Source organism: Dryas octopetala, chromosome 7, assembly GCF_963921425.1.
Source record: "Dryas octopetala chromosome 7, drDryOcto1.1, whole genome shotgun sequence".
NCBI classification, from domain to species: Eukaryota; Viridiplantae; Streptophyta; class Magnoliopsida; order Rosales; family Rosaceae; genus Dryas; species Dryas octopetala.
The window spans coordinates 15,816,391-15,832,759 of NC_141372.1; the positions used below are offsets into that span (position 1 = coordinate 15,816,391).

Genomic DNA, 16,369 nt, shown 5'->3' on the forward strand with positions numbered 1-16,369 from the left:
CGATCAAGGTAAATTAGGGCACATCCTCTTTCATGTTATCAACTATCCCAACCAAGGTGATAGGTAACTTCCTAAGATTAATGACATAGCAAACCCTAGGTGCATAAAGTTCTAAGGATGAGGAATACAAGCAATTAAAACAATCCAACCAAGGTGTTTTTAAATTACCATGCTCTTATGCAACAAGCTTTAGAAACTAAAGGTTACCAATCTCCAATTTCTACATGACAACATTTCTCATATGCACAAGTGGTAAATTCACACATATAAGTCATGATCTTTAAACTAGCATAAGAGCATATATATCCAAAAGGGCATTTATATCACAAATCACAAAGTCATTACATGGTTGGGCTAGGGCTACATCCCTAACCTCAAATCAAAAACTACTTACTAGCTGTAAAAGTTACAAACAATATCACAAATTGAAACATAAATGGAAACAAGAAGGAAAAGAGAAAACTCTAGATGTTGAAGTCAAGCTCTCAAGGGGTGTCACTCCTCCAAGGATGCCCAAAATAGCTTCTTGTCCCAAGTGCCTCCAAGCTCTTCTTGCAATAATGGTGGTGAATATGGTAGATGAGTGTTGTGATGGTGTTTGGCTTTTTGGAGAGGAAGAGTTGATGGAGGGAAGATGGAGAAAAGACATGATGAAGAGAGATGAGAAAAAGCTAGGGTTTTGGATAGGGGTGGGCACAGTACGGTATGGTACAGTATGAGCCCCATACCGATACCATACCGAAATTTTTATTCGGTACGGTATGGACATTTTTAAAACTGGTACCATACCATACCAGTGTTCTATGAATTCGGTATGGTTCGGTATGGTTTCGGTATATACCAACATTTTAAACTTTTTTTTTTGTCAAAAAACAATATTTAACAACCAAAAAGAAATATTTTTTCCCAACCAAAAGATAAAACAAAACCCAACTTGTACGTTCCTTTCATTTCTGTTGTGAACTATGATCGATGGTATTGATCCTTAATTAACCATCAAACGACTAATTAAGCACATATATAATTCTAACACAATTCATCATCAACCAGTGTAAACACAGAATTAGAAAAGAAAGCAACTGATCATAAATCACACACCATTCTATATATACATATATATATATATCAATGCCAAAGAAACTACAACAATGACAAAAGGAAGAGTAAAACTGTAAAACACAAGAGCAACTCAGACCCAAGTATAGAAAGCATAATAATGAAATATATATTAAATAATTAAATTAAAAATATATCGGTACGGTACGGTATTTCACGGTATTGAAAGTTTCATACCTATACCATACCGATTTAGACTCGGTACGGTACGGTATCGGTACGGTATATAATCGGTATTATTTTTCGGTATAACATTGACACGGTACGGTATGGTACGGGTTCGATTTCGGTATTTCGGTAGTAAATGTCCACCCCTAGTTTTGGAAGATGAAAGATGAGATGTGTGTTTTTGAGATGAGATGATAGAATGAATGATGAAATGAGTGAAATTAGAGAGGATGGAGGGGGGAGCTCGAAAATGAGAGAGTATTTTATGGTTTGGGTGAGTTGTTATGTCTAGAATATGTGGCTAGGATTAAAAGAAAATGAAGAGATAAGGTTTGGTTAATTCAAAAATGAGAATATTTCATCTTTATCCCTAAATGGATGATCCTTAAAGAATGTTGAGATAGGTAGATGTTCTCTTTGCCTCATTTAGAGCCTTCACATTGTGGTTTCTGAATTTTGCTTAGAATGGGCAAACAAAGGGGAAGGAAAGAGAGCATGTGATAGGCAATTACCCAAAATGGAAAGATGCCTTGGGACCACTTTTTCCTTTTTCTGACAGGATTTCTGAGCTGTCTTTGGAGAGCAATTTGGAGACCTTAACCGACTCAGAAATTTACGTTTTATATATCAATAGAAAGCCCTAGATGTCTTCTTTCTAACTATATATTATATGCCTCAATCCAAACTCAAACCAAAACGTTATGCCCCACACAATGCAGCTGACTCAGTTCTCCTTGGGTGCAGTTTTGGGCTGACTTTGAAATTCAAAATGAACACCTTAGAAGTCTTCAAATGTCACGAAATTTAACCTGGAATAATTTCAAGGTGTTAGTTTCTATCTCCAATTGGATTCATGTTAAAATCTATTAAGGAGAATAAATGGTGAAATTTCTCATTTTATTGTTCGGAATCTAAAAACACAAAACTAAATGAAATTTAAAGCTGTTAATCAAATGAACTCACAAAAACTAAGTAAGAGGAATATAAAATGATATGAATTTATGAACATATCAGGAGGCCGGCCGAGTTGGGTGGCGGCTAGGTTGTGTTGGCGCCGGCTTGGGGAGTCGACCAATGGCCTTTTATTGCTGGGAGGTGGCCGGCGACGGTGAATCTTGGCAGGGCAGGGTCACGCAGGGAGAAAGTGACAGAGAATGAGAGAGAAAATGGTTTCAAAGAAAATAAAGAGGAAGATAAGAATAGGGAGGAAGGTGGGGCATTGGGCAGTGTGCACGCACAGAAAAAGAAAAAGGGGTTTAGATGAGGGCTATATAGGTCTGTTTCTTTTAGAAGTGAGCCAATGTCAATTTCTAGTTGTAGCTGTATGTGTCAGTAATCTTTATGGGAATAAACCTTTTTGGTTTAGAGAAGTATAAAAAAGAATGGGGAAGAAAGAGAAAAGAAAAAAAAATTAGTATTTTAGTAATTTAGACATTAGGGTATTTTGGGGTTTGGAATTTGGAGTTTGGAGTTTTTACTTTGTATTAAATATATTTTATAATTTATATAAAACATATTTTATATAATATATTTCTATACTTTAAACATTTATATAGATTATAGTTATTAGTTATTAGTTATAGACTATTATCATATTATACCATACTAAACATCTATATAGACAATAGTTATTAGTTATATACCAACTATAAATTATTGAATTATTATCAATTATAGTCTTATGGTATATAATATATCAGTATAGGATATAATAAGCCTTATAAGATATAAGATTTGATAAAATACACAATAGGGTTTATGGTATAAGATATAAGAATAGGATATAGGGTTTAATATTTAGTTTATAATTATATGATATAAATTGTTTAGGATATGTTATAATATTAGTTTAGGGTATGTTTAATTAGTTTTTATATAGAAATGTATTATATAAATTAAAAAACATATAAATTATTAATTATAGGATTTAGGGTATAGAAAGGGTTTAGGGTTTATAAATTTATATATTTTTTATATAAATTATAAAAATGTATATAAATGTATATAAAAAGGTATTTTAGGATATAAAAATGTAATATTTAAATTAAATGTTATATATACTCGGTTCGGTTCGGTAAACCAACGGTTCTAGGATCTGAGAACCGGAACCGGGACCGAACATACCAGTTCGGTTGGCAAACCGATATCTCAGTACAGTTTCTCTCCGGTACGGTTATTCTCGGCATCGGTTGGAGCGGTTTCGGGTACGGTCTCGGTTTTTCGGTCAAACCGACCCAGCCCTACATTTTAGGGCCCGTCTGGTAACGTTTTACAGAACAATTTTCTAAAAACTGTATTGTAAAATGAAAATAAAAAATTAAATTTTGTATTCTCAAAATATGAGAAGGCGTCTGGTAGCGTAATTAAAAAACAATTATATAAAACAAAAATAATGAAAACACATTTGATATTAACTAATTATTACAACTAAATAATTATATTCACAAAAGATATTAATTATAAATTATTATTAACCAATTTCATAAAATATATAATTAAAAAAGAGAGAAGTTTCATAAAACCCAACCCACCTCGGCCGGTGCGACTACCTTGGAGGTGGAAGAGTTGTTGGTGACTGTATTATTAATGGAGACAAGATTGTAATTAGCACCTATGATCTAATTGAACAGATGTATTTTCTCTATATAAGGATTGTTAAGGCTCGTGAGCTTCCTGCCATGAATGTTACGATGAGTCTTGATCCGTTTATTGAAGCGAGAATTGGAAACTATAGAGAGATTACAAAGTATATATTTTGAGAGATGGGTAGAGAGAGAAAAAAAATAGAGGAATAGAGGAGAGATGAAGAGAGATGGGTGAGGTGAGCAGCGGCGGAGGGTAGGGCTGCCGCCGGAGGTGAGTCTGGCTAGGTGGGGAGGAGGTGCAGATCACATGTTTTTCCATTTTTTCATTTTTTTTTCAGTTGTAAATTTTTTTTTATTTGTATCTGTGTTCTTTATGTTTTCTAAATTCACTGAAAACGTCATTTAGTCGTTTTCTAAATTTACACTGTAAACTAAAAATTCTATTTTGTATTTTTCAAAAACTGTTTTCTCAATATGGCAACCAAATGCATTTTTGTCATTTTTTGAATTTGTAAAATGAAAAGCCGTTTTGTAAAACGTTACCAAACGCACCCTTAATTTTTTTAGAATCCATTAAAATTTTAATTAAAGACACCTTAATTTCATTGGATTTTTAAAATCCAAATTAGGGACAACCTTTTATATGTTACTAAAAACATTGACAGAAAAAGAAGTATCTGACTAAAAAGTAAAAACTAAGCCCAGCCTACCCTGAATAAAAAAAAAAAAAAAAAAAACAGAAAAAAAAAACAAAAGCAAAACGACGCCATTCTTCGTTCTCTCTCTGGCCTCTGGTTAGCTGGTTTTTCGCTCTATCTCAACTTGAGTTAATTATATTTATACTCCCTGAGGTTTATCGTCTTTTCACATACACCTCTGAGGTTTCAAAATTGTTGCATATAACCCTCTATAGTGAGACAAAAAATGATGAGAAATTATGCAAAAAGGCATGCTAAGGGGTTAAATGGCCTAATAAGATTACCCAAGGTGTAAGGTTCAACCTCAATACAAATATTTTCTTTTTTGTTTATTTTTTTTTCTTGTAGGGGGTTATATGCAATAGTTTTGAAACCTCAGGGGTGTATGTGTAATTTTTGAAACTCCAGGGAATGTATGTGAAAATACGATAAATCTCAAAAGGTATAAGTATAATTAACTCGTCTCAACTCTCACTCAGTCTTAAGACTCTCTCAGCTCTCAGTTCTCATCCAGTCTCACCACTCACAACTTCATCAGGCATCCAAATTATTGCCTTCAATCTTTATTTTCGGCATGGGCAGGTATATCTCTTGAATCTCCTCTTCTTTTTTGTTTCTAAGTTTAATTTAGGTTTAAATGTTTGGGGACGAATTTAGGGGATTCTATTTAGGTGTGAATTTAGTTATTTATGGATTAAATTTGAATATTTAGGTTAGGTTTAAATGTGAGTACTGAGAAACCCATTTGAATTTAGGGCATGTTTGGTACATCGTATTAGACTCTGGATATGAATAAATAGTCTATGACAGTTGTTTGGTGTCCACTTGTATTATTTAATTACCTGACTATGTAAACCGGACTGGGCTTTTAATACTCTCTTTACCTGACTAACTAATACAACTCACACACCTAGGATTAGATAATACACGCTTAAATTGGGAAAACAAAAACACGCTGAAAATCAACAGACGTTATTTTCATCTTCTTCTCCTTAGGGTTTTCTCTGCTATCTTCTCCACAGGTTCTTCTCTTCACTTTTCTCCAGGTATCCATCTCTCATTCTCTCTCTCTCATACTCTCTCCAATATGCTTCTTCTCTGTTCTTCTCTTTCTTTATATATTTCCTCTTCTATGTATGATGTCTAATTATCTCTTCTTATTTTTTCTTTTAAATTTATTCAATAGATCATTTTATTACATTTTTTTGGGAATTAGGTTATGATTTTTTCTTCAATAAAGATGTGCTTATATACTATGTAAAACGTATGATCCTAAGTTCTACAATTATGAGAATGAATTTCCTCATGTCCTCTTGTCCTATAGATCTTGGCAAAAACAAAAGAAAAAAAAAATTCTTGTCGTATGAATCTTGCCAAAAATAATTTGTGTCATATGAATTTTAATTTTCACTAAGTTATCCGAGAATTAAAAAAATAGTCTGATTCGCTGCTATCCGATGGAGCACCAAATGCAATATAACTTAGTTGGACTGTTTATCCGGAACAGTACCAAACGCCTGATAATATTCTGGATAAACAGTAAGTACTCTCCGGAACAGATTAATACTATCCGGCAGAAATTAGTCAATACAGTCCGATGTACCAAACGAGCCCTTAGGGATTAAATTTAGAAATTTTTTATTTGTTGGATTTTATGCCCAAATTCCCAATGACCAGACCCATACCCATTTCAATATTACCCAAATTCGTAACAAATCACATTTTGTTTTTTTTTTTTTAAATATAGCTTTTGGTTCTCCATTACCAATTATCAGTTTCTATACTTGCGTTATATATGTATATGGCAGGAAGAAAGAGCAAGTCCATTAGTTTAGTTGAATTGTATTGTATATTTATATGCCTTCTTGTTACTTAGTAAAGTCTAACTTGTATATGTATAGTCTCCAGTAGCTGAATAGCACAATCCATGGGTCGATGACCATAAAAGCAATCATAGAATTCTAGTAAAAAGAAGACAAAGTTTGGTGCCGTATAGTGCGAGAGAGTATATGATGTCCGAGCATATATGGACACATATTTCATTAGTAAAAGCTTATGTGGTCAACTTGATTGATGTGGGATTGCTTGTAAATTTCAGGTGCCAAGTTCAGTAAGCTCAATTTAAACTGTTGGAAGTGGAAGTTTGGAAACCAAGTTGTATATTTCATTATTGCTGGTTGGTTTGGTAAGCTTCAAATTTTAATCTTAAATTCTTAGTTGTATATTGCTAAAAGTAAGGTTGCTAGGTCTGTATTTTCTGTTTATTAAAGAAATTTCTTTGTTTTATTTAGCCCACTACAGTTTCAAATCCTAGATCCGTCCCTGGTCTTGTATATAAAAAGCCTGGGCGACCCTTTGCAAGGCTGAACAGTCACAATTGACTGACGATGGGAGAGACCAGAGGGAAAAACAATGTCACTGATGGTAGCACCAAACCTGCAGTGATCTCAATAGGCGAAGCACTAGAAACAGTGCTGAGAGTGGCCCAACGGCTGCCACCTGTCACCTTGACCCTCCACGATGCGCTTGGGAAGGTGTTGGCCGAGGACATTCGCGCTTCTGATCCTTTGCCTCCTTACCCTGCGTCCATCAAGGTCAGCCGAAAGAAACCCATTACTGTTTCATTAGTACCCTTCTTTGAATAACATGCAACAACCATTTTAATTTTTGTCTTATTATTTAGTAATTAGTATTTTGTATGAGTCAGTAAACTGACCCAGATGACATTGGTTTTGGGTTCATGGATTCACTTAATAAATTTGAGAATTGGTGGACTTGCTCAGGATGGATATGCAGTGGTGGCTTCAGATGGGCCTGGTGAGTATCCTGTAGTTGCTGAGGCAAGAGCTGGGGATGATGGAATTGGCATCACTGTCATTCCTGGAACTGTAGCATATGTTACCACTGGAGGTTAGCCTTTTTTCTTTAAAAAAAAAAAAGATGTTAATTTTCATTTACGTGTATGCTTTGGAAATGCTTGTATTCCATCCCAATTGTTTTCGTGATTAGTTATGTACGGGAAGGTTGAAGTTGTGACGAAGATTTTAATTTTAATTTTTTACTAGAAACAAACTTTCATTAAAAGAAAAAAAGAACAATACAACATATAATGCAGTGAACAAGACGTCCACTAACCTACACCCTCCAAGATTAAAAATTCTTGGATGATAAAACACCAATCATACAAAAGTTATGAGAAAGTCTCCCTAATACACAACAGCCACCCAATTAGACAGGAGATTTTGGGGACGAAGATATTGGGGAAAGAAATTTAAAGATTTTTTTGGTTAATAAAGTTGAAGTAATTAGACAAGACCAAGCGTTATCAAGAAATGAAGTTGTCGTTGATAGAATAGAAATTTTGTAAGATTTTCCCACATTGCAAGGTGGGCAGGCTTAAACTTACAATTCCACAACCTGATTTATATCCCATCCCAGCCAACTATGTAACAAATCAATAAGCTTGGGCTAGAAAGTTCTAATTATTTACTGCCCGTTTGATTGGTTGTAGGAGTGTCTTTTTCTTTTGCAATGAAGACTTATTTTCAAATTAAAAACTGGAAGATGTAGGAGTCTGATGTAGGATGGTATGTAATCTGAGCATCTTTTCCCTTTTAGAAGTTCTTAAGGTTTTAAAGGGGAAATGGCTAAGGAAAGGTTTTTAGGGGAAATGGTCCTGGTAGGATACCATTATTGATAGGAAATTCTCACAATTCTTTTGGTGGATGAGTGCCTTTATTCACTATATGTACATACTTTGAACAAGAAAACATATAAAATGGAAGATGAGTGGCTTTAAGGGCATAGAATGCCACCAGTATATGCTTGCTTTATGTGCGACCCTTGACATATCTGGTTTTTTGTTTTTCCTCCTTTAACCAGTTATCCTGCTGTGCTTTCTTTTAGGACCAATACCTGATGGTGCTGATGCTGTTGTACAAGTTGAGGACACTGAACTAATTAAAGATCATTTACATGACTCAAAGCGAGTAAGAATATTGGTACAAACAAGAAAAGGAGTAGATATTCGTCCACTGGTAAGATTTCATTCCTTGCATAAACTTATGCTTGTGAAAATTTCAAGATTTTGTGTAGTGAAATGGAGTACCAATATATTTATTTGTACTTTTTGTCTTTAATTTGAACCTTCAGGATCTAATAAAACAAAAAAAAAAAATCCTTTTTTTTAATAACTCAATATACTCATATTTTTTTTATATACTGAATTTTTAAAGCTCATTCAAAAGTTTATTTTTCCAGGGATGTGACATTGAGAAAGATGCTGTAGTATTGATATCTGGTCAAAGAATTGGTCCTTCAGAAATTGGTGTACTTGCTACTGTGGGAGTTACAATGGTGAAGGTACTAAAACAATATACTTTTGTGCTTAATAGATTGACACTGAGAGCTAATGTGGCATGTAGGTATATCCCACCCCAACTGTTGGTGTGCTTTCCACAGGAGACGAACTTGTAGACCAAACAACAGAGTGTTTAACTCGAGGCCAGGTACTGTAAGCTATTGACAAATGTCTCTCTCTCTGACACACACACACACCTCCCTGTTCACAAGTCTTTCACTTTGCAGTACAAATATTATAGTAAATATTGAGTGACCAATTTAACTGCAAAAATTTCTACGACCTTTGAATCTCTCATATGCAGACAATGGGTGTAGGGGTGTCTTAAAAAAAATCTTTAAACATTGTTTGTTGGAAAAATGGTAGATTGAATATTTGACTAAGCTTAAACTTGCAAATGTTGGAATCTTTTAAATTTTAAATGGTCATGAAATCATACTTATTATCCTTTCCTCTTCTTCTTTGCTTTGAACCTTTAAGACTTCAGTATGATGAGGTCACACTACGGAAGTGTTGGTCTTTATCAATAGACTCTGTTTTACTCAAAAGAAAGGATTCTGTTGGCCAACTTGCTTTATGATCATCTACAGTGTGATATGGTTCAAATGAGGATGTTTGTTTATCTATCCATTGGTGTATTATTTGTAAAGAATGGGCTGAAAATACTGATCGTTTATTTTTACATGCCCAATTGCATCAAAATTATGATGGAGATTGATGAGGAAGCTGAATTGAGCTAGTTTTTTCCACCAAACTGTTCTGCAATGTTATGGAGGTAAAGGTTTTTGGGGGAGGGAAGAAGGGTGAATTTTTATGGAGATGTAATGTATTGGCTGTGTTTTGGGTGGTGTGGTTGGAAAGAAATAGAATAATCTTTGCAGTTATAGGAGGGAGGGGGTGGAGGTTTTGTAAGACAAGGTTCGGGTCTTCATTGTGGGCTTCGGTATTCTTCAGAGTTAGGGATATTCCTTTTTTTGCTATCTTTTCTGATTGGAGGGTATTGTTTGGTAGGAAGCAATATGGTCATTGTTGCGAAGTCTTTTGTAGTTCATTAGATTGTAGTTTTGGTTCTCAGTGGACACCTTCTCCTCTGTAATTTACGACTGTACTTTTCTCTGAAATATCATTATGTTTCTCAACAGATTTAAAAATTCTACAGTTAGAGAAGGGTAGGTACTTAAGTCTTCTTTTTAATTATTTTGCATTTGCGATTTAGAGTTTATATTAGCATGTTGGTTTGTATACAGTTCAACAAGTAGGCTGATTCAGTTCTTGTGCAGATTAGGGACTCCAACCGTGCTATGATACTGGCAGCTTTGCTACAGCATAATTGCAAAGTTCTTGACCTTGGCATTGCTAGAGATGATGAAGAATTACTTGAGAAGGTCATGAATACTGTTGTTTTCGCTGGGATTGACATTCTTCTTACATCTGGAGGTGTTTCCATGGGAGACAAGGACTTTATCAAACCACTGTTTCAAAAGAGAGGAACTGTGCATTTCAGTAAGGTAGACTGACTCAGCAGTCATTGCTTATACTTTTTTGTTTCCTTTTTCCCCCTCCTTGTAGGATACCAAATATCGATTGTGATGTTGTGCTGAACTGAAAAGTGGTTCATTATAGTTATAGAACATCTAATGTCTTGTTGGTTCGGTATTTAACTGGCTCTTCAGGTTTGGATGAAACCAGGGAAACCTTTGACTTTTGCAGAGATCAATTCAGAACCTGCAGAGGACATGACAACAAAAAAAATTATTGCATTCGGGTTGCCTGGAAATCCAGTTAGTTGCCTAGTCTGCTTCCATCTATTTGTGGTACCCACCATTCGCCTTCTTGCTGGATGGGGAAACCCTCATCTTTTGAGGTTGCTGAAACTTCTGAAGCATTGATCTCTCCCCCCCTCTCTGCCCTGCTGGTTATTGGAGTAATTTTGTAGATCTATTGATATATACCAACAGCATTTTTTTTTTTTAATGTCTTCTACGTGCAGAGTGCAAGCTCGTCTTCTCCAGCCTATAAATACAGATCCGATGCGTCCAGAATTCCATCGAGCTATCATTAGATGGGAGTTAAATGATGGATCAGGATGTCCTGGGTAAGTTGTTTAAGGAATTTGTTGTCTAGGTTGCTTAGTCTAGTTCCTTTTCAAAATTGGGAGTATTTGTTCCATTTTAACCCTCTGAATTGCATTAACATTTTGTTTAAAAGCTTTTTCTTTTGCATGTTAGCTTTGTTGCTGAGAGTACTGGCCACCAGCGTAGTAGTCGGATTTTAAGTATGAAGTCTGCTAATGCTTTGTTGGAGTTACCGGCAACAGGCTGTGTATTACCTGCTGGGACTTCTGTGTCAGCTGTCATTATTTCTGATATAAGTAGCGCTGCTATGTGCAAAGGTTCCTTATCACCAGGTTCAGCTTCTCCTATTCAAAGGTTTACAATGCAAGAAATAACTGTACCTGAGTCTCAGGATGCTGAGGTTAGAGTAGCTATTCTTACAGTAAGTGATACTGTCGCATCAGGGGCAGGGCCTGATAGAAGGTATGATACCTAAATACCAACACCCACACACACGTCCATATATGATATAAAAAAAAGAGTGAAATAAGACCTCATCTAAGGACCTTCCAGACACAGCATTTTTTTAAAAATATGTAAAATGTTGCAATTTCTTTTAATCAATGTCTTGAATACTTGGCACATGGTGAAAACTTATGGACTGCCTCTCAATATTTTGTTTCATTGTCTCTTTCTGTGTGTGCACATACATATAAGATAAGGGTGCTGTTCATAGTAGTTTGATTACCCTGAATCAACTTAATGGTCCGTCTTTTCTGTTCTTAATTAGAAGTAAAACGCTCCTGAGCAAAAATTTAATCTGTTTGTTTTAATTGTACTTATTTTTATAAATTTTGTTAATTTTTAATAAATTTTGTTTATTGTTCTGTTTCTAAAAGACACATTCTCTTTCCTAGAATAAATTACTTTGTTACTCTTTCCTTTTCCCGATAATTTATGAAATAAGCCTTCTATCAACATATATAATAACTTATACCACTAGGAAGATTGGCAGTTTAACTAACTGCATCTAGATACGCCTTTTTGAGTCATTGTTTGAAAAAGGTCAATTTGTGGATGCTAGAATGATAGCACAGTTGATGTTCCTCATTATCAAAGTTTGATTTGTAAAGGGTGAATGCTGTGCAAAATATCTAGGTGCGATTTTTCACAGCTGAAACTTTTCTACAAGTGTTAGGAAGATCCATTAACAAACTCAAATGCATCTAGATACACCTTTTTGAATGTTTGTTTCAAGAAGGTCACTTAATAGATGCAAAAGAAACAAGGCAAAGTTGATATTACTCCTCAGTAGAGTGGAACATGAGATGTGTACTCTATGCTTTGGTACAATATAGATTTTGTGGACCCTTTACTATAATAGTATAATGAGTTGTTGCTGTGTCTTTAGAACTCGACTCCAGTAAGTACTCCGAGCATAGAAAACCTGTTGAGAACAGACAAATCCAACCTTTGAATGTATCTAAATCAGACATCCATGCTCCACTCCACATAACATAGAATTAAATTTTCTTAAAAGCATTTCACCATGTGAAAATGAAATGTTAGGTTTCTCCTCTGTTTTAGCAGAAGTTTCAGCCTTAAGCTTAGTTGAATTCAGTGAATTTTTGTTGGAAAAAATTTATTCCAAACACATTACGTGTTTCTCCTTCCTGTTTGTGCATCCTACATCCATCTATTAATTCTTTAATGTTTCTCAATTTGCAGCGGTCCAAGGGCTGTTTCTGTTATAAATTCTTGTTCAGAAAAATTGGGAGGAGCTAGTGTTGTTTCAACAGCTGTGGTCCCAGATGATGTAAGCAAAATCAAGAATGTTCTGGGTAGATGGAGCGATGTCGAGAAAATGGATCTCATCCTCACCCTTGGTAATTTCTTGCTTTTCAGCTTGCCTGTTTCTTTTGGGGATAGAACCTCTTCAATACAGTTTTCCTGAATTCCTTAATTTTATTTTCTCAAATTTAGGTGGCACTGGCTTCACCCCACGAGATGTAACCCCGGAAGCCACCAAAGAGTTGATTGAGAGAGAAACACCTGGTCTTCTTTATGTCATGATGCAAGAGAGTTTAAAGGTACTTAATGTTTATAACAATCTATACTCTTCTGCCTTACTTTCCTATGACTTCTACGTCTTTGATTGTTGCAGGGTTTAACAGTCTAATTACATTTAAATATATTCAATGATGAACGAATATATTATTTCAAGTTGGTTCAATTATTCCATGTGTCTTTCTGAATAGCATGAATGTGCTTTTTGGTACTTTATAAGTGAGACTTATAAGGGGAAGTCGGTGCCTTTAGACCCAAAGGCTGTTGGTTTCTGTAATTCTAATGACAGAAAGACACATGGTTAGTGAACTTTATGATTACATAATCACCTCTGTTGATGACATTGTGTCGAGGTTTGGTTTAGTTTAAACTCTACATTTCCCTTCTCTAAAACAGGTGACACCATTTGCTATGCTATCACGTGCAGCAGCAGGAATAAGAGGGTCAACATTGGTAAGGCCACAATGTGATTTTGCAATTCTTAATCTTCCATATTGGTAGGTGTGGAATTGTGATTGCTGATCTCTTATCATGATTTTAATTAAATAAGAATGTGTTTTGTTGATGAATAATAAACATTGGATGGATAAATGACCAACTTTAAGCATAACAATGATTTTAAATTTACTTGAAGCATGTCATCGCTATACAAAGCAGATGTTTGGACATTCCATGAAAAGAAGAGAAATGAATTATGTCTTCTCCCATCCTTTATGAAGGCAGAAAAATTAAGCTTTACAGAGGAGCCACCAAATATTAGTGATGAAAATTGAAATGCCCTAGTTTCATTTCTGAAGACACTGTTGATTCTTATTGATGTTAGATTGATGTTTAAGTATATATGAAACAACAGGTTCTCATGATAGTTAATTTTCATTGTCTTAGCAATCTGGATCATATGGATCATTTGGTCCCATTCCCTAATTATGTCTTCTTTGCTTTTGCTATATACATATTCAGATTATCAACATGCCTGGGAATCCTAATGCAGTTGCGGAGTGCATGGAGGCTTTGTTGCCTGCCCTCAAGCATGGATTGAAGCAGATAAAGGGAGACAAGAGAGAAAAACATCCTCGTCATGCCCCTCATGCACAAGCTCTGTCCAGGGATGTGTGGGAACTCAGTTATAAGTTGGCCTCTGGTAGTGGCAAAGACCCCGGTTGTAATTGTTGACATTAATCTGGAAGAATAAAAATCATGTAATCTCGTGTATTTTTGTTCTGCATCCTATACTATGTAATGACTGCATGTGTTTACAAGTTGATACACCATTTTGTAAAAAATCATACTATTTGTACCGGTGTTGTGCATTGGTTTGGTATGACCAACTACCAACCGAATTTTTTTTGTTTGATAAATTGATTTTCACAAGCCGAAATCGAAAATATTCAAAAGAAGTTGGGGAAAAAAATTGGTAAATCGATCGATTTTTGAACATTATTAACGAAAGAAATCAAAATTGATTATTATTAAAAAAAAATTGAAACATATATTGAAAATTTTGAAACAATTACTAAAATTTAGTAATATATATTTTTATGTAATATAAGTTATATAACTACATTCATATGTTTAGTAGCTTATATAATACTATTTTTTCATACATATACTAAAATTATTATAGTTATAGGGTATAGGCCTTAAACCTAATACCTTATACCCTAAACTCTAAATTCTATTAAATACTCTATGCACTATACCCATAACTATATTAATTTTAGTATATGTATACCCTAAAATACTATTAAATACTTATACACTATACCTATATACTTTATACCCTATATACTAAAATTATTATACTCTATATACTCTATACACTATATTCTATATGCTAAAAATTATTATAGTTATAAGGTATAAGGTATATGATATTGGCCCTAAACCCTAAACTCTATTAAATACTCTATACATTATACCTATAACTATAATAATTTTAGTTATACAAATTCTTATACTCTATACACTATACCCTATATATTAAAATTATTATAGTTATAGGGTATAGTATATAGGCCCTAAACCCTATACCTTATACCCTAAATCCTAAATTTTATTAAATACTCTATACACTATACCTATAACTATAATAATTTTTGTATTATTTTAGGGTATAGTCAATATTTTTTGTTATAATAACTGATTGATGATCTAAAAGTAAATGGTTGTATTTTTATAACATTAAGTTCAATTGTAGAAAATATGCCCTAAAGCCAACTAGGAGATTTGTGAATTAACGACTAAGGGCTATTTCAATTAATGGGCAAAACATTATTCTTTTGGTTAATACATTTGTCGTTATGATTACATTAGAATACTATGTCTCTGGATCTTTGCGAAAGGATACATGATGAGCTAAGGGAAAGCTTTTAAGACTCATTTTATTTTACAACAAATAAAACACTGACATGTGGAATGATACATTATTTGATATCCAAATTTGAAATATAAATTTAGGATTCCTAGCATTATTAATCGTGCAAATATAATTCTTCACAAATATGATTAAGAAAGATACAAAATGAAATAAATAGAACATAAAAATGGTACAAATATGACTTTATTATTTTTTTTCTAAGCTTTTTAATTTTTTTAAAAAATAATTTTGATAAGTGCAAATGTGCAATCACAAGATAAATTGAGAATTAAAAAAAAAAAAAGTTCAAATGATGAATTTTTAAACTTTTAGATACATTCAATCAAAAATAAAATCTTAGATACATTTATGGTGGAGGTTATTTTAACCACACTCTATTGCTGAGTTGAGCACCCTAACATAGTTTGAACAAATTTTTCTTATTTTGCCCTTTCTTACAAAAAATTATGAAACCACTCAAACTCATTTGGCAGCATGCCATCGAAATATTCCATTCAGTAACTTACGACCAAATATAATGATAATGTTCGGCAAAATACTACTAAATGCCTTTTTCATTTTTATTCGATGGTTATTTATCTAAAACTCCAAACTCCATCAATGTTCAGCAGTTATGTATCGAATAATCACAAAACACTTCAACCGATAAGTGTCGAATGACCCGACGAATAAATTAGAATTTTTTATTCTAAGGATAAAATTGAAATTTAAAAATAAAGTGGTCAATTCAGCAATTTAGGATGGTCCGAATAGCCTGTATCTACATTTATTTACACTCATTTATTTGGGTCCGAATCTTATTTGAGCCTAGCTGTTAGAAAAAGAAGCCCAATAATTGTGCAAAGCATAATATGGGCTGCAATTCGGAGCCCTTTGCCCATCAGCCTAGTTCACGAACATTACATCAAAGCCCTAGGGACAATATCGGTAACAAAAAAAGGTTT

At 33.9% G+C, this 16,369-nt stretch overlaps 1 protein-coding gene across 2 annotated transcripts; it reads left to right on the forward strand.

Moving 5' to 3' along the window:
• The first annotated feature begins 6,506 nt into the window (after positions 1-6,506).
• Positions 6,507-14,364, forward strand: B73 (molybdopterin biosynthesis CNX1 protein / molybdenum cofactor biosynthesis enzyme CNX1 (CNX1)). 2 transcript variants are annotated; one of them, XM_086250381.1, is made up of 14 exons: positions 6,507-6,752; positions 6,859-7,161; positions 7,351-7,477; positions 8,474-8,604; positions 8,828-8,923; positions 8,992-9,075; positions 10,208-10,435; positions 10,601-10,791; positions 10,918-11,022; positions 11,156-11,464; positions 12,710-12,867; positions 12,965-13,071; positions 13,445-13,501; positions 14,009-14,364. In XM_086250381.1, the coding sequence occupies exons 2-14, from the start codon at positions 6,955-6,957 to the stop codon at positions 14,219-14,221; spliced, it is 2,013 nt and encodes a 670-aa protein (XP_086106507.1). In that variant the 5' UTR covers positions 6,507-6,752; positions 6,859-6,954; the 3' UTR covers positions 14,222-14,364. The 2 variants fall into 2 exon arrangements, with proteins under 2 accessions (XP_086106507.1, XP_086106506.1); XM_086250380.1 differs by having other exon boundaries at positions 6,508-6,752; positions 8,828-8,929.
• Positions 14,365-16,369: the final 2,005 nt, after the last annotated feature.

Bases quoted from the DNA above. Each gene is read 5' to 3' on its own strand.
- B73 (XM_086250380.1), top strand. From the start codon at position 6,955: ATGGGAGAGACCAGAGGGAAAAACAATGTCACTGATGGTAGCACCAAA. The intron at 9,076-10,207 runs GTACTGTAAGCT...GTTCTTGTGCAG, and splicing joins AGTGTTTAACTCGAGGCCAG to ATTAGGGACTCCAACCGTGC. The intron at 11,023-11,155 runs GTAAGTTGTTTA...TTTGCATGTTAG, and splicing joins GATGGATCAGGATGTCCTGG to CTTTGTTGCTGAGAGTACTG.